Source organism: Atractosteus spatula, chromosome 16 (genome assembly GCF_055471065.1).
Source record: "Atractosteus spatula isolate fAtrSpa1 chromosome 16, fAtrSpa1.hap1, whole genome shotgun sequence".
Taxonomy (NCBI): Eukaryota; Metazoa; Chordata; class Actinopteri; order Semionotiformes; family Lepisosteidae; genus Atractosteus; species Atractosteus spatula.
The window spans coordinates 10,446,887-10,470,264 of NC_142721.1; the positions used below are offsets into that span (position 1 = coordinate 10,446,887).

Here is a 23,378-nt window from a genome sequence, read left to right on the forward strand (position 1 = left end):
GTCTTCCCAGCCAGCTGCCACTCAGCACAGTGACAAGGATGTGTGGAGAAACCCAGGGCTCACATTCCTGCACTCATTAGATTGAAGCACATGGAATGGTAAATGGAGCAGGAGTGGTTAATATTCCAAACAGAGCCACTTAATTGAAGATAGGATTAAGCCCAGGACTGACGTGTATTAATGGGATTTACAGTACTGACACTTTGGACCTCTCAGTTGGTGCGTCTTCTGTAAAACGTGATTCTCATCTACAAGGAGTTAAGTATTCAGAGATTGCTGTGATGTTCAATGCAGAAAGGTATGTCAAACAGTATTTGTTACCTGTATTTCTTGTTTTGCGAGGCATAATTTCATTCAGTTTATATTTCTTTTTGTGTGATAAATTACGCAATTTATTCTAATTGACAGTTACATATAGAGTTTATTCAGCTGAGTGTGGAAATTTGATGAACCTGGGGCAAAAAGGTTCTTTTCGTGTTCTGCAGTAATGTAGAGCTGAAATTGGGAAATGAACTCTGGCAGTTTTGTAGACCGATTTCCATAGATACTTGTTAGAAAATCATCTCATGAACACCTCAAGTGTTTACCATTTACACATTTTCTTCTAAATTCCACGAAGAGCTTTGTCACGAAGGGTCATTTCCATAATACTGGTGCTGTTTGTTTCCTGTCCTGAAGCTTTTGTGAAAGAGGGTGTGTTATTACTAGGAAAGGTATTGCACAAACAAGTGAAATAAAACAGGGCAAGAAACTCACCTATTGAGGAAAATAACTCATGGGGAATTTATATGATTTTTGGCTTGCTATTGTGAAATAAGTTTCATTATTTTGGCCTGGGTTATGAATTTATTTTAATTTATTTTTTAATAACAAAAGTCACATTTTTAGCTTCCTGCTGCTAAAACATTTACCTTTTTGTAGACAGGAGTGTTGAAAGATTAAAGTAAATTTTGTGGTGTTTGCAGAAAAGTGTCTTTTTTTAATGTTTTTAGCTAGTGACATGAATAATGCTTCAAAATGCTTCAGGCAGCACAACAGATTCACACGGGGATTTATAATAAAAATTCTGTCTTTTGCTGATCTGAAAGAATCAATCTCAGTCCGCTGCTAAGTATGTCCATGTTTATGTGAATTATTGGATAAATCTTATCTCTGTCAGGTTTACAATGCTAAAAAGCAGATTTCTATGTCCCTAAAATATGTCCAATTCTGCTTTCCATATATTTATAAAGAACCACAGACATTGTGTTACCCATCTTATGGCTCAATAAGAGTGCTATGGCTGTATCTTGACCAGTGAAACAGGCTTAATGTGGGTCTTCCAAGAAGCAAATCACAGAGTTATGGTGTTTTCATAAGTCACCACAAATATTGGAATATTTAAGTAACCGTGAGCTTCAACTGTTTCTCAACACTGTACATCTGTACACTGTACTTCTAAAGAGACTTCTAATTCTGTGTGTAACTTCTTGACATGATCTTGGTAAGGACTGAGGAACATAAAAGAGACGTCATTGCCAAGTTTAGCTTAAAAAATATGTATGACACTTATTTTGTGAGTAACATTATTGACTGTTGAGTGTACCAATGCTTACGTCAGTGACTGTTATAAAAGTAGGATGTGCTATGATGGATGAAATGTATTCAGACTTCCTGGAGAAAAGCCGAGACACCACACCATTTTGACGTACTCTATTCTAATGGGATTTTGGCGTATGTGCTATAGCATTTAACGTTTAGGTAGGTTTGATTAGATACTGTAGAGCTCATACAAAGGAGAAGTGCTTAAAAATGTAACTTGAATCTCATTACTTTGAAAGTGTAAAAGGCACCCATAATGCAATCTTATTTTAATTAAACATGTTTAGGTCAGTTACAAAATGCTAGAAAGAATTCACTTTCTGGTACTGGTGCAAATACTGTTAAAAGCTGATTTGCCAAAAACTCCTGCTTATTTATTCTTATTTCTAACTAAAAGCACCTTAGTACTCTTTCATCATTAAAACAAAGTTATCTAAAATGTTGTATACTTTATATTAAAGTAATTCTTATTACATTTAAAAGAAAAATAAGTACTCAAAATATTTTGTCTGTTTTAAATGAACAACACTCGTGTTTGCATGCATGTGTGAAAAATGATTCTAGGAATCCCTCAGTGTTGTTGATAAAACATTTATGTTTTTCCCCATATTTCTTTAACTTCAGACCCTGGTATCAATCAGATAATTACTTCAAGGTGAAATGGATCAGAGGTGTTCCAGCAGAAGCCCATTTTCCGTAGCTTTGAAGAGCTATATGTTGTAAAAGATGACTGTTTCCTTCTATTTGAGATCCTTTTCAGAGTGTGCAGTTAAAGGGAAAATCTCCCTTTACAAGCAACTTAGTTTATTAATAATGTTCATACATTTTATGTTTCCTTCAGAATAGTTTATATTGGTAGTATCTTTGTTTTACATTGTAAAAAACGTTAATTCGCTGTAAATTTCAAACAGTGGTTAATATGTAATGGACAGAAAGCTTCATGTTTAAACAGTGGTGCAATTTTTCCTGTGGTGGCACAAAATGTGAAAGCAAAAGCTCAGGAAAATGAATGCAACGCTCAAATGTATCAAGTTTAAATGTCATGGTAATCAATCTTACACGTAAAGCATGACTCATGAATGTTGCATGGGTCTTTGTCTGCTGTAGGAAATAACATTTTTTTTCTGCATTGTTTAGCCTAGCAAAACAGCATTGAATGATAAAGCCAGCTCACGGTTTTTAGTGTTTATAATACTTAGACTACATTTTCAAACAGAGAAGGTCCCTCACCGACAACTGGGGAGATGGAAATGACATAAAATCCATTTTAAAAACATCATGTTTTTAGTCTGGCCTCTGGTCTTGGATTTCAGAAGTACAAAAAAAGAATTCCAAAAACAATGACATCAAATGTACGCTTTATCCCTGTTCTTGATTTAAGGCAGGTGTGTAAAATGCCACATTGCGTTTGACGGGGTGTGTGTCTGTTTGTCTAGCTACATGACGGACAGCGGACTGGGCCTGTACACACGCCGGCTGAACCGCCTGCCCGATGGGATGGCTGCTGTGAGAGAGACCTTACAGCGCAACGCCTCCATGGGGGTGGGGGATGCTGACAGGTACGTCACCCCTCCCTTTCTGCTTTTCTTTCCGGGCTGCTGCTCTGAGAGCCGAACACCAGGTTGATTATTTTTAAAACAACAGTCGTGACAGCCCATTTTAGGTTTGTAATGGTTAACAGAATTTGCCTTTACCCTGGTCCTCTGTTCACAAGCTCTCTGTCTGTTGCACACACATGAAGGAGGCTGAACAGTTATTTTAGGTTTCAGTAAGATGCATAATATCTCCTCATGACAGTCTGATGCTGACCTGCCCACAACCCCACTGACATTCAAGAGAACACAGGCTTGGTTTTTTCAGCTTCAGTTGTTGTGGGGGGGGTTCCATGTTTTTTTTTGCTTTAATGTCACAGTGCTGCTTTATTTTCCCAAAAGCTTTTTCATGGTGACTCCTCAGAGTGCTTTATGAGCCAGAAGTGGGGTCATGTATTTTAAACAGCCTTCCATTGAATTTCAGTGATGATATCTTTGTAAGGACGTCTGAGAATTGTTTTGTAATGGTAAGATGTGATTTGTCAATGAAGGGCAGCCCTTTTTTTTTCCTTTTATGTTAAGGAATATTCCCCCAGAGTATTGCAGTAAAATGTTTTAGACTTCACGCAGGTGTGTTTTTGTTTCCTTTAGTCTGTCCTCCCCTTACAGTCTCTTGTGTTTAGTCTACTGCTCATTTACCTTTTAGTCTCTGGTGTTTCAAGGACATTGAGGTAAAAATACCATCGATTAGCTGTGCACTTCTATCAGAATGTCCAATATGGCTTCCAAGTGAACAAGGAAGACTAAATGCTAAAAGTTCTAAAAATACTTTCAATGAAATAAAGAAAAAATGTTCTTTTTGGTACAAAGGAAAGTTTGTGCTGTTCATACTACAGTTGAACTACACTGTGACAGTATGAGCCATACTATGTTAATGCATACAGTAAAGATTAAAGTGTACCTTCAACCTTTAAATAGCACATACAGCTCAGAAGAATTTGTCTTCTGTAGATCTTGATGAAGATATTTTTAACAGTTGGTTTTCATTGTTTTGTGTGTCCATTATCAAAGACATTTGATCAGAAGATGTTTAAGCTGGTACTACTATATGTATTATCGTTAATGCTGAATCTTACAGATGCTTCTCTGCTGCTGTTGTCTGTCTCTGTTTCTTATATACATTGTATTTGCATGCCAGCATTCCAGAGCCATCAATTTAATAGACTTGAAAAATCCCCAGAGGAATGTTACCAATTTGCTTACTTGTTTGTAGAGGACCTCATTAATTGTTGCTAGTTGTGAGATAGATTATGCACATTAAATATATTACCATAAAACACAGACCTTACACGACGCGTTTCCCCTGAAGCGTAAGTGGAAATCTGAACCAGGCAGTGTAATTTAATAGATGAGAGAGGTTAATGGGACCAGTGCAGGACGCACCTGAGCTCCATTTTTGCTTGCTGGAGATAAAGCTACTGTATATATTGTTTGTACATTAATCCCGGTTGAGATCTAGTTTGTGAATAGAGCCCCCATTTGTTTTAAAACGTGTGGGAAACCACAATGTTTTTACATATTTCTGATAATGATCGAGCGTTTGTTATGGAAATTTGAATAATTGAATAATTGTTTCAATTGTTGTTGTTTTTTCCTCAACATATCTTAGCATTTCGGTGTATATGTTTTACTGGCATTTGATATAACTGGTTCCCTTCAGCTCCTTTTCGGTTTTCCTTTGGAAAAGGATCAAAGAGTAACATGTTTGAAAAGGAATTAGTCTATAATGCACATGATGTATCGTTTCTGTATGGGCAGTGAACATAACATTAAGTAGCTTGAAAAGTTCGTGTTCAGTCCTGAAAAGCTCATCACGGAGCAGCCCTTCATCCTGTGTCATCATGGCATTAATTGCAACCTCGAGGGAAACCTTTCAATCTGGGGTTAAGTACATCAAAGGCATTTACGTAATGTGAGATTCTTGTTTTAAAATTTATGATTTAATTAAAGCATGTATTGTTAACAATTTTGATGCTCACGGTGATAGGGTATGGAGGATGTTCAGAAGCCAATTAATAGCATCATCATGTACTGTACACGGCTGCAACGTGCTTGTGCTGAACTAAACAATTGACCAAATATGGTAGAAAGCCATCTAAACCTTAGACCTTTTAAGTAATCCTTATAAGATAATGTCATTTGTTTTAAATCAATTTGGACGGTTTGGGATTATTTTAAAGGAGAAATGGCACCTCTCATATTTTTGGTTATTCTCACTCTCTGTGTAACAGCTCAATTTCAGCTGTGGAAATTTAACCAAGTAACAGTCACACGGTAGTGGACTAAATGTGGTCTGGGATCCTTGTCTGGTTTCTTTCCTGTTTCCCTGCGCCAGAATAGATTAGATTTGAACACCAGGAGTCACTCCTAGCAGGAGAAGCAGCAATGGATTTATGGTGATGACCCAAGAATCTTCAGCAAACACTTCTTGGGTCACTTGTATAGATCCATTTCTGTGGCCCTGAAGTGAAACTGGTAGACTTTCTGCAAAACCAACTGCTGAACCACTATATCATTTACACAGTTCCAGATAATGTAGAATTTCCACTTTAAACCAATGTTTTTTTTTTAAACCAGTGCTTTTTTCTTTTTCTTCAGATGTTTCTTGTGTTCTCTTAATGGAGTTGGCTAAAATTGCTCCTAGGTCTTTATGATCCCAGACTTTCAGCTGTTACTGCTGAAAAAGTCCTCCCCCTCCACTTCAACACTGACCCACTTGTCAGAACAAAGTACAACCAGTTCATCTCCTTCAGGCAAATGGCTCTGTTCCCCTGCAGATCACCCATCAAGAAAGATGTCATATGTATTTATTAGTTCTGATGGGAATTTAAACAAATAATAGAATCACTTAAGCATTGTTCACTAATATTTTGTTTGCCAGAATTAGTATGGTGCTGGACATCCTTGACAGAAAACAAGATAGGCTAGATGTAAGCCATTTTGATATAGTATTGCAGTTCTATATGGCTAAAACAAGGGCAGATTAATTGTAAGTTAAACTTTCATGCGTGTTTTGTTCTTTCTTTCCAGAAATGACTTATTATTATTAGTTGTTACTTCCTGTTTAATTAGAAACATAAAGAAAAATAATAATCTGACTTTGAGGAACAGATTGTAATACTGTAATAAAGTTCAAGAGCCTTGGAAATTACAAGGATTTATTTCAGTGCCCGTGCACACCAACAACGTGTGGGACACTTTACTGGGTACAATCACAAGCACTCAAAAAAGAGAATCAAAATAACAAACAGAAATGAAGAAATAAAGATAGAGATAATAATAAAAAACTGGAAAAGAGGAGAAAAGGCAGGCACTAATTGAAAACCTGACTGAACACATATGTATTGAATCTAGATTTAAAAACTATCCAATAGTTTACATTTCTCAGAGAAGCGATGAGTGCGTTCCAGAGTTTGGAGTGAGGTAGCTCCAAACTGAGGTACTGTAGATACTTGTACCAATAGAAGATACTGCTTAAAGATGTGCCTCAGCGGTGCTTAAAACCCTGCTTGGTACATGAGGTCTGTAGGGCTTTAAAAGTTAAAAGTACAATTTTGAACTGAATGCACTGAATGACCCCATGTGCAATAAAGTGTTTTTCCACAGGCCTTCCTCCAGGGCAGAGGTGGCTGATGAAGAAGACAGAGCTGGGGGGTCAGTTTGTACATAGCCATTCTCTTTGAACCAGCCTGCCACCAGGAGCCTGCCTGTCTGTTATGGTGTTAATGATCTAAGAGGATCAATTTTGGGGCAGTGGGAATGTGTGTGTTGAAAGGCAGCAAGCCTGAGATAGTTGACTTCAGCTGAGCAGTTGCAGGGGCTAAATCTTTATCATTCTGTAGACCGGTGACAAAGGATTTCACGGATGAGTTAAAAATGTCCTGTATTCAGGAAAGAAGGACCAGTGTGGTGCAATTCTCACTAATTGGGAATCGTAAAAAGAAACTTTGGCAAGAGTTGCAGATCTAATTTGATCTAATTTATATTTTTGTCATCAGTGTGTATCGCTGAGTTGATGAGAAACCCATTTTATGAAATTTTATATTTAATTTAATTTTTATTTAATAAAGGCCTGACTGACCCTTATAGATGTTTTTTTCCCTGGTTTTATCCTTATATATCATGTTCTTTCTTTCACTGTTTGTTCTCCACCATTTAGGTAATTTTGTACTGTACCTTTATTACGCATCTCAAATGACATTACTATTCTTCACAGCATTTTACTCTGCTTGGTTTTCCATACTATCACGGAAATAGTACATAGTACATGTTTTCGTTTCAAAACATATTAGCAGTACACTATCATCAAAAGGTTACATTTTGGATGGGTAAATTTAAGATAAATAAACCCTAATTCACAAAGGTACCCTGTACTAATAAAAGCATATAAACCACATATTAAGGGCACATAAAAATGTGCCCTGAAATAAAGCATCTGAAAGCTTCGTTACACATGGGAAAACTCAGATGATGTGTAAATTTTCAAGCACTTAATATGCACTAAATGCATGTTAAAATATGCAAATGATGTTGAAAAACAAGTAATGAGGGTATGCACATGGTATTAATGAGAACTTTATTACTATAAGCCACCTAACTTGCATGCAAGTTTGCAATTATGAAAAGCAGGTGCACTGAGCTGAGAATCTTCTTGTAAAAAAAAGGTGCTGTATGGCACAAGATGTTTATCTGAACTCAGAGGTAATTCCTTGAAAGTTAACCTTGTTAAAGAATAGGGAACAGCAATGGCCAGAGAATTCCTTTGAAAGCATAAATATAATGCTGTGTTAGAGAAACATTTTTGAATGTTTTGTGTTGTCTAAAACAGAACTGCTGTTTCTCCAATTTCTCCCCATATTTCCAGTCTTTCCTTCTGTCCTTATTAGCTGTCGTTGACTCTGTTAGGCATCGTTCCTTCTACACAACCATCTTCATGTGCACCTTCTGATAAGGAACATCTATTCATATGCTCAAGTTACACACCTGCTTTACTTAGATGTGTAGCTGTGCTGATGCTAGTGGTTTCCACTACACACATCTGCGTATTTGAATGCAAGCTTACTTATGCCTGTCCAGTTAGATGGATTGCCTCTCTGTGTTTTTTGTTAACTTGAACTAAACCTTTATAAATGAGATCCTATATGTTTAAGCTGCAATAACAAGAAGTGGTGCTTTAAAGTCCAATAGAACAGAAGACCAAATAAATGTTATTACACGGGTAGTAATGAATTGTTACTTAACATGAATTTCTATGAATATGAATCCAACACAGTTATTTGGTCATTTCACGAACCTATTACAATTTTATTTAGGATACAACAAGCTCAAAGTGCTCCAAGATAGCACACTAATGTAATTTCATTGTTTGATTAGCAATTTGACTGTATAAGAAAGCCAAATGTACTTCTTTAATTCTGTATCTGTATTCAAATACATACTGTGGCTGTAGCCTTGTAAGGAGGCTGTAGTTTGCTCAGATGAGGAGAATCAAACCACTCCCTTTCTTTGTTTGCTCTGAAAGTCTTAACTGCAGTTGCTTTTAGCCACAAAATCTACATTTAACAAGGATGTGGGGACACAGACGGACACCCACACACAAATATAATCTGAGAATATGGCACAAGACGCATCACCTCTTACAATTTACAAAGTGTGCAAAATTGTCATGATTGTCAGGTTCTGTGGGAAGAGCTGCCTTTTTAGTTGTAAATGTGGAGTGACACAGTATCATTTCTTGTTGAACTATTTCCTTTCTATCTTATATATGAAGTACTGTAAATAGTTAAGTGTTTTACACAGCACAGATGGATTGTAGGGTTACAGAAGATAGTATTATATTTGCATTTGCTTTCCATGGAAAACTAACACGCATAGCTAAACTAACACCTTAGAATCAAAGGACAAAATGCAGCATGGCGTGTTGTATTTTATGTTCTGATAAAAGAAAAACCAGCCCATGCATTGTTAAGTGCTTAGAGGGTAAATCATGAATGAAATTCCTGTGGCTTAGTGTTTTATTCAGTTACAAGAAAGCAGTGTAACGGAATACTGTGTGATTCTTGTAGTCCTTTCAGCTGGGCAAAAGAGGAGTCTTGCCTTACTAGACTGCTCCCCTGTGCAACACCAATACGCATGATATTGAATGTGTGAGCACAGCTGTGGACTGGACCAGATGTTCATGTGAGAGAGGGGGGTTGGGTCATCAGGAAAAATTTTCCTTTGGGCTTTCAGTGAATCCCTTGTGGGTTTCTATTTTTAATAACGGTAACATAGCTGCGCTTCAAAGATGAATATTCATTTCTTAAGATGTATTATGGTAGCACCTGTTGGTTTCTTTAATGAAATTATTTCATTTCAATAGGAGATGTGAGTGGCTTTAAGTACCAGTATATTTTTAGAATCTTGTTTTTGCCTAGATTTCTGAAGGAAGGCAGCTCTTGTGTGACTGAACATTTTTTCCCGAGCCATTAAGTAGTGCTCAAGATGTGTGTGCATAACTGTTGCAACACTAAACACCACGCACTGAATACATCTGCCACCTTTTCTCCCAAGTACCAGACGGTATGCGATTTCATAAATGCCAACATGCACTGTTCGTGTACTAATCAGACAAAAAAAGAGAAAGAACGCGTGGCGTGGTCAAATTAGGCAAATACATGGTTACATTAGTATTCAGCTCCAGAATTGGGCTTGTGAAGAGAGAGGATTTGCTTGTCTAGTGTGGAGGAGTGAATCACAGCAGTAGAGGGGGGGAGTTTTCTCCCAACCCTAGGTACAGAGACTCTTCAGGCACAGTTAAACCTGGTGCTTTGTCTGGAACACACCTGCTATAGCCAGGATACAGGTAGGGACTTTCTGTACTGGAGCGTATGCGTTCGTTTTAGTACAATAATAAACAGAATACCATTGTACTGATCAAACCAGTGTGTTCTGTTAAAGATAACAGAGATGCTTCTTCTTTTTTTTTCCCCTCTGTGTTCATGGTGTTGAAAATTCAAGCAATGTCTTTTTTTTCTGATTCTGCTTCTTGTATGCTCCATGGGGTTGACTTTTAAGTAATGACACTCAATACCTGTTGAATGTGACAGTTAAGTAAATATCTTCTCTACAAAATTCTGCATTGTGAATATTCTCCTGCCTTACTTTAGCATGCATTTAGAAACGTAGTGTTACTGTATCTAATGAGAAAATTGTGTGTTATTTCAAGGCATTTAATTTTTACACTTATTTAGTAAACAAAACATGCAGAAAGCTGATGATTTCATTTTGAATGTGTTGTTTGTGAATGAGAGTGCCATGTTATCATGTTTAAAACCTTTCACATGAGTAATGTCTCCTAGTGTGTGTTCAGATTTTTTGTTTACAGTAATGCTGATACCTTGTTTCTTAACACTGTAATGTGATAAATGAATACCGAGCTTGCTCACCTACTGTATAGAAGTAGTGTTAGGAAACATGCTTGCTACCATACAAGGGCGGTGCGGTGGCTCTGTGGCTAAGGATCTGCGCCTGTGCCTGGAAGGTTGCCGGTTCATATCCCGCAGCCGGCAGAGTAATCCTACTCCATTGGGCCCCTGAGCAAGGCCCTTTACCCAAACTGCTCCAGGGGCGCCGTATAAATGGCTGACCCTGCGCTCTGACCCCAAGTGTCTCTTCCTGTCTGTGTGTCTCATGGAGAGCAAGCTGGGGTCTGCGAAAAGACAAATTCCTAATACAAGAAATTGTATATGGCCAAAAAAGTGATCCTAAGAATGCTGTAACTAAAGATCACTCTGGTGACTCAAGCCCAGATACACAGTTACTGCTGAGGTACCAGTGGTGGATCGAGGGGATTTAGAAACTTGAAAGAGAAACCTCTTCTTTATCCTTTATCTTCTTTATCCTTTTAAAGCCATAAAAGTCATTGGCCTTCATATTTTGGAGAATGTTAATGCAGAGCTTTGCTTTCATTCCACTCGTTTAATGTGATTTAAATGTGAGTCACTTTATTTAACTGTTTAATGTCAGAATTGACAGAATTTGTATAACGAATGACATCTTTTTAGTGTCTCATTTTAAGCTGCTTCAGGTAAATGGTGTTTTCTTTAAAATATTTTAAATAAATGTCTACTTTTTTAAAAGTCCTAGAAGTTTTGAAAACTCTTAACTAAGTAAGAGTTATGTGGTCGATTTAAAATTGGTCAGCTTCCATGTTGCTTTTTCAACTCTGTGTGCTTTTCAGTTAAATGTTTCCACTATTAACGAAGACAAATATCCTTATTACACTTTTAAACAGTGTACCATACACACTGTCTTATCAGAAGAAAGAAATTGTGATAGGAATATTAAACTTGATGACAGACAGAACCCTAAAAAACAGATACAGACAAGGCAGGCTCTCTTTGTCATTCAAATACTCTTCAGCAAATCCAGCCATATGAAATCTAAAGTTAGCGGGGTCAGTTGTATATTAACCATTTACTTAATCTTACAGCCTGCTAAAAAAAAACGTTGAGAAGACTGGAAGGCTGGAGTATGTAAACCAGAATTAGTCTGGGATGTGGAATTCCATGGTCCAGTTTGTTTTCTAGTCTAGTGCACAGCCTAGGATTTAGGTCTGTAAAGGTCTTTGCAAGTGCAATGTAAGCAGCACATTTCAGAATTTTTAGTTTGATTTTTTTTACAGGTGCCATCAAAGCTGCTGTTGGAACCTGTGTTTGCAGCTGGAATTGCAGTTTATATCTGAACGCAGCTTTTGAAGGCGTTTGAATACTAAATCCAATAATAAATGTCCCTGTAAAAATACAATTTTTACAGATTTACAAAAACCAGAAATGGTCGTTTTCTAACACCTCAGTCCTCTAGTGGCATATTTGCAACAGGAAACTTCTTTATCTTTGTACATTTTCATACGTAGTCTGTGAACACTTTTGTTAACTGTAATCTTAAAACCATCATTGTTTGGGAAGCGGTTTAATTAGTTTTAATAACCTTTTCTACAGTGGAGTCTACATTGTGCTCATTACTTACTGTATTGTTGTGAATGGTGGTCAAAAAACAGTAGAGGCTTCATATGTTCTCATCTCTGCACTCTTTTGTTGGCATTGCTTTTATTGTAGTCAACAGTTAACTGAAGGAAGGGCCGCGTGTGCAGGGCTCAGGCACATATTTGGGCAGTGCTGTGTCCGTTATTAGAGTTTACTGTAAATTAATTTTAATTTAGGCTACAGGAGAGGAGTAAGGAGTGATACAATCAAGAAACCGCATCTATCTAGGAATTTTATGAGAGATGTTTGAGTTTGCATCACACACCAACAATGCATTTAATTACCTTAAAGTGGTTAGAGATTATGCCCCAGTTTTGCATTCATATGTAGATAGGGTTAGTGTAACATTCATTACATGTTGCACTATCAGTGAGACTGAGTGGAAAAACAGAAATAAATTGAGGGCAATTATGTAGGTTTGCACTGTTCTTTCTCTCCTGGTGAGCTGCTTTTAACAGGAAGAGTGAAGAGATTTTTTTTTGTTTGGTAATGCCCTTGTCTTTTTTTTTAAATGATTTGAGAATGGCTTGCCTTAAAAATGAAGCAAAATTGCCTTCATATGCAGTTATAACTACCATAATTTACAACTGTAATAATGTGTTTTGTACCCTCGCCATGTCTAGAAAATAGATATTGCTGATGTAGTTTTGCATAAAGACTGAAAATTGTGTATCAGAATTAAAGGCTTTGTTCAGTTTTAGTCTATTCGCTGTCAGCAACCTTGGTTAGGGTTAAGGTTTTCTTTGTCTCTTTTAACTTTTATTTTGATCTGCTAGTCTTTGACTCTAAGAAAAAGACTAGCAAATGTAAGATCTACCATACTGTTTTGGAAGGCATTCCCAGATACCTGCTGGAGAGCCAGGCTAATATTGGGCAGTAAAACAAAGAAAACGTTTTCTCCGCCTTTCTGGCATAAATAAGTCTTTCATATGCACGCACAGCATCTGTGTTAAGGGTTTTCTAACAGAACCAATGATTTGGGATTTTTTAAAAGAATGAGGTGGGTCAAATGACTCCCTCATTAGCACAACAAACACTTAATTTGAGGATTGGTGTGGCTTTGTTGATGACAGAGAGAATATCAACAGTTCACACCTTCTGTTGGAGCCAAGTATGTGCTTCAGATCTTCATCAGGTAATGAAGAAAATTCACTGTCTTCCTGAAAAAGAATGGTACATTAACTTGTGCATGCTAGACAGTAAAACTTTATCACTCATAAATCAGTGTCATTTAAAATATTTTCATCGGATGGGGGAAAAAGAGATTGGCATTTATTATCAGTTGTTGCCAAAGACGTTTTGCTAAGGGCAAATTAAATACAAACCCATCCTTTCAAAATTTTAAATAGCCTAAATCCTTCAGGTGATCTTTGACATTTTGACAAGATTCTTAAATCAAAAGAAAGGAATCCATTCTCCTTTCAAACTGGAGAAAAATGTTGATTCGATTTTGTTTCTTTGAGTTGAAGCCATTGGCAAAAGTTAAGGTGTCAAATTTTATGTAAGCCCCAGACACACTTATTTTCATTTCATTTCACTCTATAAATTGTCACCTTCTTTCCCTTAAGCAAAAAAAACTCAACTGTTATGAAAAGGTATTAAATTATATAGTCCTATCTGTCAGAACCTAAATTCTTGACATTGTGAACTTAAGATGTCCCCACTTTCAGGCTGTTGTATGATTACATTCCACATTCACAAACCAATCTGAAATGGGTATTTTTGAATATAGTATTCATCTCCATTTTAATTTAAGGAACAGACCCCATTTTACCTTGAGCAACATTAACAGGAGATGTTGATGGCTGCAAGTCATGCACAGCTGCTACAGAAACTACTGTAGCTGCATAGTGTCCCCAGAATCATGTCAGAAATGAAAGGCTTTAGAAAACCGTGGAATTAATAGGAAAATATTGCAGTGTGCCGCATGCAGTGACAGTTTTACTGAAAAAAGTTGGAATTGTTTTCAGACTATGAATTATCAAACCATTAAAAAATATAAACAAAGAAGCAAATCCATCATTTTAATCTGGAGATGTAGGTAAATTGCTTTAAAACTTGCAGGACTGCACGTGGATAAATGAGAGTTTGAAACTGCTGATTCAGCTGACTGTTACTTATTTAAAGGTGAGCTTTAGGCAACAAGATGACGGACTCTTCTTTCAGTGCAGCTTGTGTATTGAAGCAGGTGGTCATTGGAAAAAAAACATTAATGGATGCAGACAGGTATTTGAGCTACTTAAAAAAACGGTATTTTTTCTACCATGATGTGATGGAAAAGTTTTGCTCTGCTCAAGGAAGTTCCCTACAACAACCTCTATTTGCTTCCTTTTAGGGAGAGTATAATGAGTGTTTTGGGATGGAGAAAGCCATAATTGCTTTTTATATATCAGTTCCTTCATCTACAAAGATCCCTGCAGCACCCGTGTCATGATACAAGTATGCAGAGAGCAAGTAAGTGTATGTTTAAAGGTGGAGACAGACATAAACCAGCAGAGAGGCTGCTATCTTTTTCTCCAGTAATCCAGTTATTCATCAGTAATCCCGCTAAATATAGATAAGGGCACCAGCAGCACAGGGAGGGTTGCTGAATGAGTTGGCAGCATTGTAAAAGGCACAGGGGTTTAAAATTATACAGGGACTGGAGAATGTGGTATGTGTGTGTAACAAATGAGTTGCCTCCTTAAAGCTTTTAATTACAGCAAAGTATAAAATTCTGATGTCGCGCATCTTCATAAGAACCTCAAAAAACCCAGAAAACTCCTAATAACACACTGTAGTAAGTAGCAGAAGGAGTTACAAAATGAAAATGAAGACCATCATTCTAATTATTGCCTGCTTGTCTTTTAAGAAGAAAAGCCAATATCTGTGAGCTGTACCACATTCCCCATCTATATATCAGTCCTCCATCTTTTTTGTGTTGATAGGAGGCTCCAGCAATGCCCTTCCCTCGATTCCCTTCAATTTGCATCCTCACCCCACTGCTCTGCCTCAGACCAGGGGTCTGATCAGTATCATCTGATAAAATGCGCCTAGACGCAGCATCTTCAGAGCTGGCCGGCTACCTTGCCAGAAAAGCCCTCAAGGATGAAGCCGAATAAGGGTAATCTTCCAGAGGGCTGCCTGAGGATTTTGCATAGTGAGGGAATTCACTCGAAACCGTTTTCCCTTCTTTCACAGCCCCCGGGGTCTGGTTGCTACAGCAGCCCTGCTGTGTGCCAGAGGTGCTCTGGCAAGGCCAGTTAATGAGCATGGCTGAGCCTGGTTCACTGTGACACCCAAAGGGTTTGCTAGGTTTCACATTTGGCACTTAGTTTACTTCCTTACATTTGACTTTATCTTTGTCAAACCATCCTATTTTACTTATTCCATCAGTTGGTATTTTCTAAGTTTTGACATCCAGGATTATCCTCTTTCTTTATTTTTGGTATAGTATTGTGTTTTGAATCTAATAGTTGCAGCTACTACAAATTTTCCAAGGGCGTTTTTTTTATCATGTTTTGGGTGCTCAGAATATGAATTGACTTTATGCCACAGTCTTTATAAAATGTGATAGGAATTAATTTGTGGGAGAAAAATAGCTCAAGCTTACACCACAGTCGCAAAGCATTTCAGAAAAAAATACAGTATGCATTTGCAGGGTTCAGCTGGAAAGACTCCAGATTGTTTCATTTTTGCGATTCTCATCAGCTCATCTTGTCTCACTTTAAATAACAGCAGTGCTTGACTTTATGCAACCTTTAAAGATTATGTGTAGACAAGACCCCGATAGAGTGGGCTAATCTGCATGGTAGAAATTAGATGGGTTACGAAACTTTTTCACTTGTTTCATTTTGATATGTTGACTCAACAAATATCCTCAAGCTAGCCTGGGAAACTTAATTCATGAGGCCTGATTAGTATACTGTAGGTTGTGCTGCTTTTAAATTCCTGTTTACTCATCAGTGTGCTCTACAACGTTTTATGAGAGTATAGAGTTCCCTTTGGGAGACATAATTAGTGAAAAGAGAGGAGATTATTTGGTTTTAGTAGAGAGAATGTGAATTGCCTGGGAATTAAGAATGGATTAAACTTCAGTCTATAGGTATTTTAACATAAAAGGGAATCAAGTCATTAATTTTAACATGGTGAATTGGCAGCAGTTATTTTTAGCTGTTAGCACTGTTCAATGACTATCAGCTTGTATTAAACATTAATCCATCTCTACATGCAATTAAGGACTAGTAGCAAAGCATTTTGAATCAAAGCACTGGTAGAACTTTTCAAATTAGCAACTCTTTGTCTTTTAATTACAGTATCTGGCACTCTCTGTTTTCCTTGCTCTTGAATCACAATGCAGCAGACCTGCCAGAGTCCGTGCCAGCAGCGCGCTCTGACCTCAGACTCGTTCAGCACTTACCAGGTTAATTTCGTTTGGGATCAAGTTTCTTCCAGGGACGTTTGGTGATGATCTCTTTCAAGCCCTTGCTTGCAGTTTTCTCACAGTGCCCGTGTGCTGTTGGAGCTCACACAGCTCTGCTGCACACTCCAGGATCATTGACTCAGCAGGCTGCATGGAAGTCCCATGAAGCTATCGGCTTGCAAAGTCAACTTCAGCACTTTCTGTGAAGCTCTAGGTGCCCGGACTGGGCCAGGAATGTTGTGGCCAACCAGCATACAGAGGTAGAAAGGGATTTTATTTTATTTTAAATAAAGCTAGCGTTCACAGAAGATATGTTTCTAGTTTCTGTGCATGAAACATAGCTATCTTTTTTTCACTCTTTAAACTTTCTCCTTTAGCCTACACATACATGTCTATAATACATTAGAAAGGATTATCAGATGCTTTGAATGTATGCTTTTTAGTTGCAAAAATATTTTTCTGATATTTACTGCAAGTTAACTCCATGGATGAAAAAGCTTATAGAGTCTACTTGTACAGATGTATGTAATGTATTGAAAAATTTAAGTGTACGCTTTATAAACTGTAAAGTGCTTCTCGGTCAAAAATCCTCCCTTATGTTTATTTGTATGGAGTGCGTTTGTGTAGGATTTTAAGTTTATGTTTTTAGTAAGCCAAAGCAGTAGGTGTGTTGTGTCTTAAATCAGATTAGTTTAAGGAAAGCCTTAAAAGGGTGTTCAGTCTTTGCCTTAGGCTGTTAATTTTTCTTAAATTTAGTCTGTCGTATTGCCAGAATGTCTGTTTCACTTCATCTTTCAGTCACGTAAAAGATATACGTTTGGTGCCGGTTAATAATCTTAAGCCAAATAAAATGGTACATAATGCACAGATGTAAAAAGCTTAAACATTTTTCTTCGAGCTTATGTTGCAAATTTATATGGGACATCTTAGAAAAGGTCACATACCTTAACTGTTTAAACAGTTGGTAACCTGTTGTTGCCTGTTAACAGTTTCTTGACAACAGCATTGCATATCACAGCAAAAATAAGATAGATTGCTGCAACAAGAGTAATAGAAGGAGAACACTTAGTTATTGAGTGTGTAAAACCTCTAAACTGCTTTTAACTGTTGTTCTGGTTCATATTAAGAAAAAGGACTGTTAACAAAGTAAACCAATTTCCTGGCCCAGAGACAGTCAATTAATCCTTTTACAGCTCTGGGGCTGCAGCTAATCCTTAGTTTGGGACCGAATTGTGACCCCCACTGCTTTCTCTGCCCGGCCCCGGGGCTCTGGAATCAGAAACAACCGGACTGAACAAAGATGACAAAAAGAAAAAAATAGTCCCGCTAGTCAAGATGTCACTGCTTAATATAGTCGTCTGTCTGCTGTGTTTTGTTGCTGTATTTATATATAGTCTGTCGGCTGTCCAAACTGTAACACAAGTAGGTGAAGTGTGATGTCATGCTTGTGTAAAGCTTTTATTTCTCCCTCCCAATGCATATCTTCACAAATATCTTACTAAACCGTTTGTGCTGTGCTGGCGGATATAAGATTTCCTCAGGTCGTAGACTGAGACAAGCCCTGGGCTGTAAAGACACCCAGGCACAAATCCCAGGTGCAGAGTCGCTGCTGCTATTATTAATAATTCACACACAGCATGTTTTTCAGTAATCACTCATGTAGGGGATGTTCTGTGCAGCTTTTCAAAGCCAATTTCAAACAATGAAACTAGATATGAGGCCCAAACTACTGAGTCTGAAAGCATTAATTCATACCAGTTTTTTAAAGCAGGATGGCTTTAAAAAAAGACCTGGAAGGTAAAGGATTGTGTTCAGTTGTGAATAGTGCACTGTAAAGATTTTGACCTGTTTAGGCAGTGTGTCTACAGTTTCAAAATGTGTTTCTCCTCTCTTTGTCTGTTGAAAAGGAATCATTAGGTTTTGTTTCTGAGGGAACCTGAAAGTCTTTGAGTTTGAGCGGTAATATACATTAACAGCAGGCAGTGTCTGTTTTATATTGTTGCATTTGTAATACAGAATCAAAAGTTCTGAAAGGGTGGAAAATCAGGGAGATCGCACAAGTCAAGCACTAGAGTGACTAAATAGGATCTGGTAGGAGAGGCAGGGGTGGTCTGTCTGAAGTCCATGCAAAACCACAGAAAATAACTAGGCTTTTCATCTAGATGGAAAGCTGTCCTGACATACCCTTAACCCTCACCACCACCTTTGTTAAATTCATTGCAATGAAAAGTTGAATTGTTAAAACAGATTTGTGTAGTGTTGTTGTGACAGAACTAAAGCTTGGGCTGGAAACAAGGCAGCTTTGCACAAAGGGAGACAATGAAATTGTTCGGTGGTGCCCTTTTTTTCTCAGCAAGATGACTGAAATTGGCAGGCAAGACATACATCTTTGTCAAGGCACTGTTTCAGCTCCCTGTTCCTCTCGGCCTCATTTGGCATAACAGCTGAGCCCTTTTGTTATTAGAGTAGCACGTGGTCCTGGGGGAGCTTGGCTCTCTCTGTCACCTGATCAGGCGTTGGATGCATCATATAATCTCAGCACCAAGGGAGCGGTTTTTGAATATGTACAAGATAATCCAGTGGGGAAGGTTGCCTACGTCTTCCCCCTGCTTTTGCAAAACCATAGAACCTTAAGGGCTCTTATCCCAGTGGAAGGACACAAACAAGCCCTTCATTAGCTCTTTAACAAATTTGCCTTGACTTTCACCCTTGCAAATCGTGAATCGATTATAGCAGTGTAAAAGATGAAGGTTTAGGCCCATATTCCAATTTTATTTGGCTAGAAAGAAAATCTCTTGAGGGTTTCATACCAGGAAGTATCATTAGTGATCATTCCTGGTATGAAACCTAGCAGATATTAGTTGAAATAAAAGTGATTTCAGAAAACCCAAGTTCCTTTGTTCACATATTTTGTGCATTGGTCGTATTTTAAAAAGAAGATTAAGTAATGCTTTATTAATTTTATAAACCTGATTCGATATTACCTCACATTGTTTGGAAAGTTCTCAAATGAATCAATTAAGTATGTAGCAGAACATATTATCTTATGCACCTATGTAAAAGGAGACATGGATTCATCATATATGTCAAAAGTTGTTTTTCTCTTAATGCACTAGAGCTCTTATCTTTCCTTTTACTTATAAAGGAATGTCCTGATGATTGCATTGGGTTTTACATTCATTATTAATAATCATTCCTTGCATTTGTAATGATTTTGATCCCATAGATCCCAGAGCATTTTACAAAAAGATGCAGACCTACTTCATCCATTGCTGAAGGGAAGAACCCGCTTGTGTGTTATGTGCCAGTAGCCCCACTACACAGCAGAGAAGTGAGAAATTAAATCACCAGTTGAATTATAGTGGAACTTTTGGTAGCCCAGACTCTAGGATCAACAACCTTGCTCTTACAAACGGCACTGTGGGATCTTTTTGATACCCACAAGTAGTCAAGATCTTATTTAACCAAAGGCAGTGTCCCGACTCACCATTGAGCGCACTGGTGTGAAAATTGTGGTCCAGAGGGTGGAGTGCCAGCTACTTCTCCACTGGCACCCCCCCGCAGGACAAATTGTACATCTCCCGTCCCAGCATCGACCAGGCCACGCCCAGCCCTCACCCGCATCTCGAGCTGAGCAGGTCCTCTGCTTGGCAGAGGAAGCAGCAGTTTTATTCAAAACTCTTTTTCTCCGTGCTGGCAATGCATGTGCGGGGATCAAGGTTGCTGCGCGGATGGAAAGATTGAAGGGAGACACCATGGGGTTTCATTAGCAGATTGTCTTGACAGTGCTGCTCCTCCTGTTAGGCATTGATAACTTGGAGGTATGACAGCAGTTGGATGTGTGTGGATAACCTGGTAATCATTACACCCTCCCGCATGTCCTTGAAATCTTCACTGTGCTAACTTAAGTGAAAGATGGCGAGATTTACAGAGCCTTCTGTAATCTCAGTGGCTGCAGTTTTTTTTTAAGCTTAATGTACCATAATGCTTTGATTTTGTTTTGGGGCTGTTGCACTTTTAAAAGTAGATGGCAGGGGTTCCCATTGTTGTTGCATTTTGACCATGGTTGAGTTGTTTACTTTGTTTTCTCACAGCTGTAAAACATAAGGGGTTTTAATGTTTCTTTATTGCTTTGCATCTGTTAGCCTTTGTTTCATTTACATTTGAAGCTTATTTGCAAATTGATTTTTGTGGGGTTGATTCAAATGAAAATGCTGAAGGTAATTAAAATTCTTTTGGTTCATAACTGAACGTTTTGGCATGGAATAAGCTTACTCCCAGCATGCTGAAGGTAGCGTTTGTTTCTTCTGTCAGATACTGTATGTGGTATCACCTTCACTAAATTACAGCTTCAGATACACAGACTGGTTGTCTGTGATGTGTTCAGTGGTTTAAGAAATTGTACACTAAGCAAGCAGACTACACCCTGAAGGAAAAGGTTCATTAATTAAAAACCACTTGAAAACGACAGACATGCATAAGAGTACTGGCATGTAGGGAATGCAATTCATAATAAATTTATATTATAAAATGAATACACCCTGATAGACATATGTAGGCTTCCAGAATAAACAACAGTGACACAGTGTATTGTTTTAATGAGCAGAGATAAGAAAAGAGCAATCACAGAGCATCAAGAAGTGCAGCTTAAGTCAGACTTTCACCTCTGCCCCATTTTTCTCGCAATCTTTCTTCCAGCTGGGATGACAGCAGCTCAGTCAGCAGTGGAATCAGTGACACCATAGACAACCTCAGCACAGATGATATCAACACAAGCTCGTCTATCAGCTCGTATGCCAACACACCCGCTGCTTCCCGAAAGACCATAGACGGACAGGTGAGGCTTCTCTCCAATCTGCACAATGACTTCTTACAAAGCAGGGCAGGGTGCACTGCAAATTTTAATACAGAGCTTCCTCTCTCGTCCTTGTTATGTTTTTTCTGGCAATCATTAGAAATCCTGGCACCCCCAGAGATAGGGAAGGTTTGATCTCAGCTAAGATAGTCATCCTTCCTTTCGCATTCATTTAATTACTTAAACTATGATGTGTTTTTGTATTTGAAATCACCGACACCAGTGTTTTTCTCTGTGAAGATAAGTGTTACGAAATAGCCAGATAATTCGAAGAAGTTGTTTCCGTTTTATTTTATTCCTCTTGATTGTATACATCTAAGATAAGGATGATCTTGATTTCTGATGTCATGCATTTGTATTCTGTATGTTGAAAGGCCAAGGCTGTTTATTCCTGGCAACAGTGCCACCTGCTGGACCAAATGCTGCTAACAGTTTTTATTAGGTTAATTATAAGTGCTATTCTTTGATGGAGTTTGCTTTTGATTTTGAGTAATGCCTTTGAAAAAATAACAAAGTAGGATGTCGGGGAATTAAGTTTTTATGACATCCTAACCAGGGTGGTGTTTTAATGCATGACATTGCACTTTCTTTCATGAGATCTTGGCAAGATGCAAGTTTGCCACATGGAGACCAAATGTAGCTGTGGCACGGTGTTAAAATTAAGTTCACGTCAAGTAATACAGCCTGGTAGTAGATGCTGAGTTTAGATTGAAGGATTCAGGAAGACCTCATCACATAGGGTCCTAACTGAGCACACCAATGGCAGTGTCGCACACAACTTTAACCATTCTGCAACCTTTTTTTTCCCATTTTGAAGCTTCAAAAGGAGCTGTGAGTCTGTGAGGGAGGACATGCAGATGTGCCTTCAGATTTCATGGTTCTGTGCAAAAGTGAGGTGTTCAGTAACACAATCTGGGTGTAAAATGGAAAAGAAAACATTACAGTTGATTTTATTTGTTCAAACCAATAGGGATCTGACCGACTGCAGTTGTTTATATCTAATTTACTCCATTGCCAGAAAAGGCTTAAAAGGAATACGAATGAATTAAACTGGGCACTGAGACAGTCCACTGAAGCCAAGTTTTTCACTAAATTGTTTTCTCCTGTGAAACAGTTTTACCTTTTATAGACATTTTAATTCCACAAATATCTAAAAAGGAAAATACTTTACTTTTTAATATTTTTACCGCCGATTAGAATGTTTTGGTGTGCTTTACTGGTTAAAAGAAAGGCATTCATCATTCAAGGGTGTTTGCAGGAGCAGTTTAACAGCAAACTGCTGCTGATAAGGCTGATGTAAACTAGAGATGATTAGACCTGTTTGCAGATATAGACATTTTCTTGATGGACAAAGCAAAGGTTGACGATTCAGGTCATTTTAGGTGCCTTTGAATTACTACTGTTTACTTTCAATGATTGTAAAAGCACATGATATTTTTAGCACTTTTTTGTTTAATAACCAAATTCATCGGCATGAATGTGCCTTTCAGAGTTACTCTTTTCCCGTCCAGTTTTAATCTTTTATTGTACTTAAGAAAAATAATGAAAATTGCAGGCTACTGTTTGCTCAAGTTTTTCAGAAAGCAAGTACTCTACCAGCTCTCTAGCATAACCTTCTTAAGAACAGGAGGAACCAGTGTTTGTATAATGGTTCAGGGACATACCTCAGGATAAAAAAAAATGTGTTGTCTGTATCGCCTATTTTAATTTCTGTTGCAGTTTTAAAAGACACTGGTGCAGGCAGATTTAAAATGTTTTTCATAAATCTTCCGTGGGAGTTAATTTCTGGTGGATGTTGAATGCAGGTTGTCCATAGTGTATTTATGACTCTCTAACATGATCTACTGCACTGGCTATTACTTTAGCTGCCAAAAACACTATAAAGTGACAGGACAGGGGAATTATGTAGGCTTCGCTGGCAA

General features: G+C 37.9%; 1 protein-coding gene across 1 annotated transcript in view; it reads left to right on the plus strand.

The window, feature by feature from the left end:
* Positions 1-23,378, plus strand: part of nav2a (neuron navigator 2a) — a 124,688-nt gene that overhangs the window by 64,842 nt on the left and 36,468 nt on the right. Inside the window, exons 12-13 of the mRNA XM_088934843.1 lie at positions 3,018-3,140; positions 21,300-21,438. Coding sequence (XP_088790969.1) covers positions 3,018-3,140; positions 21,300-21,438 — 262 coding nt within the window. The remainder of the gene's footprint in view (positions 1-3,017; positions 3,141-21,299; positions 21,439-23,378) is intronic.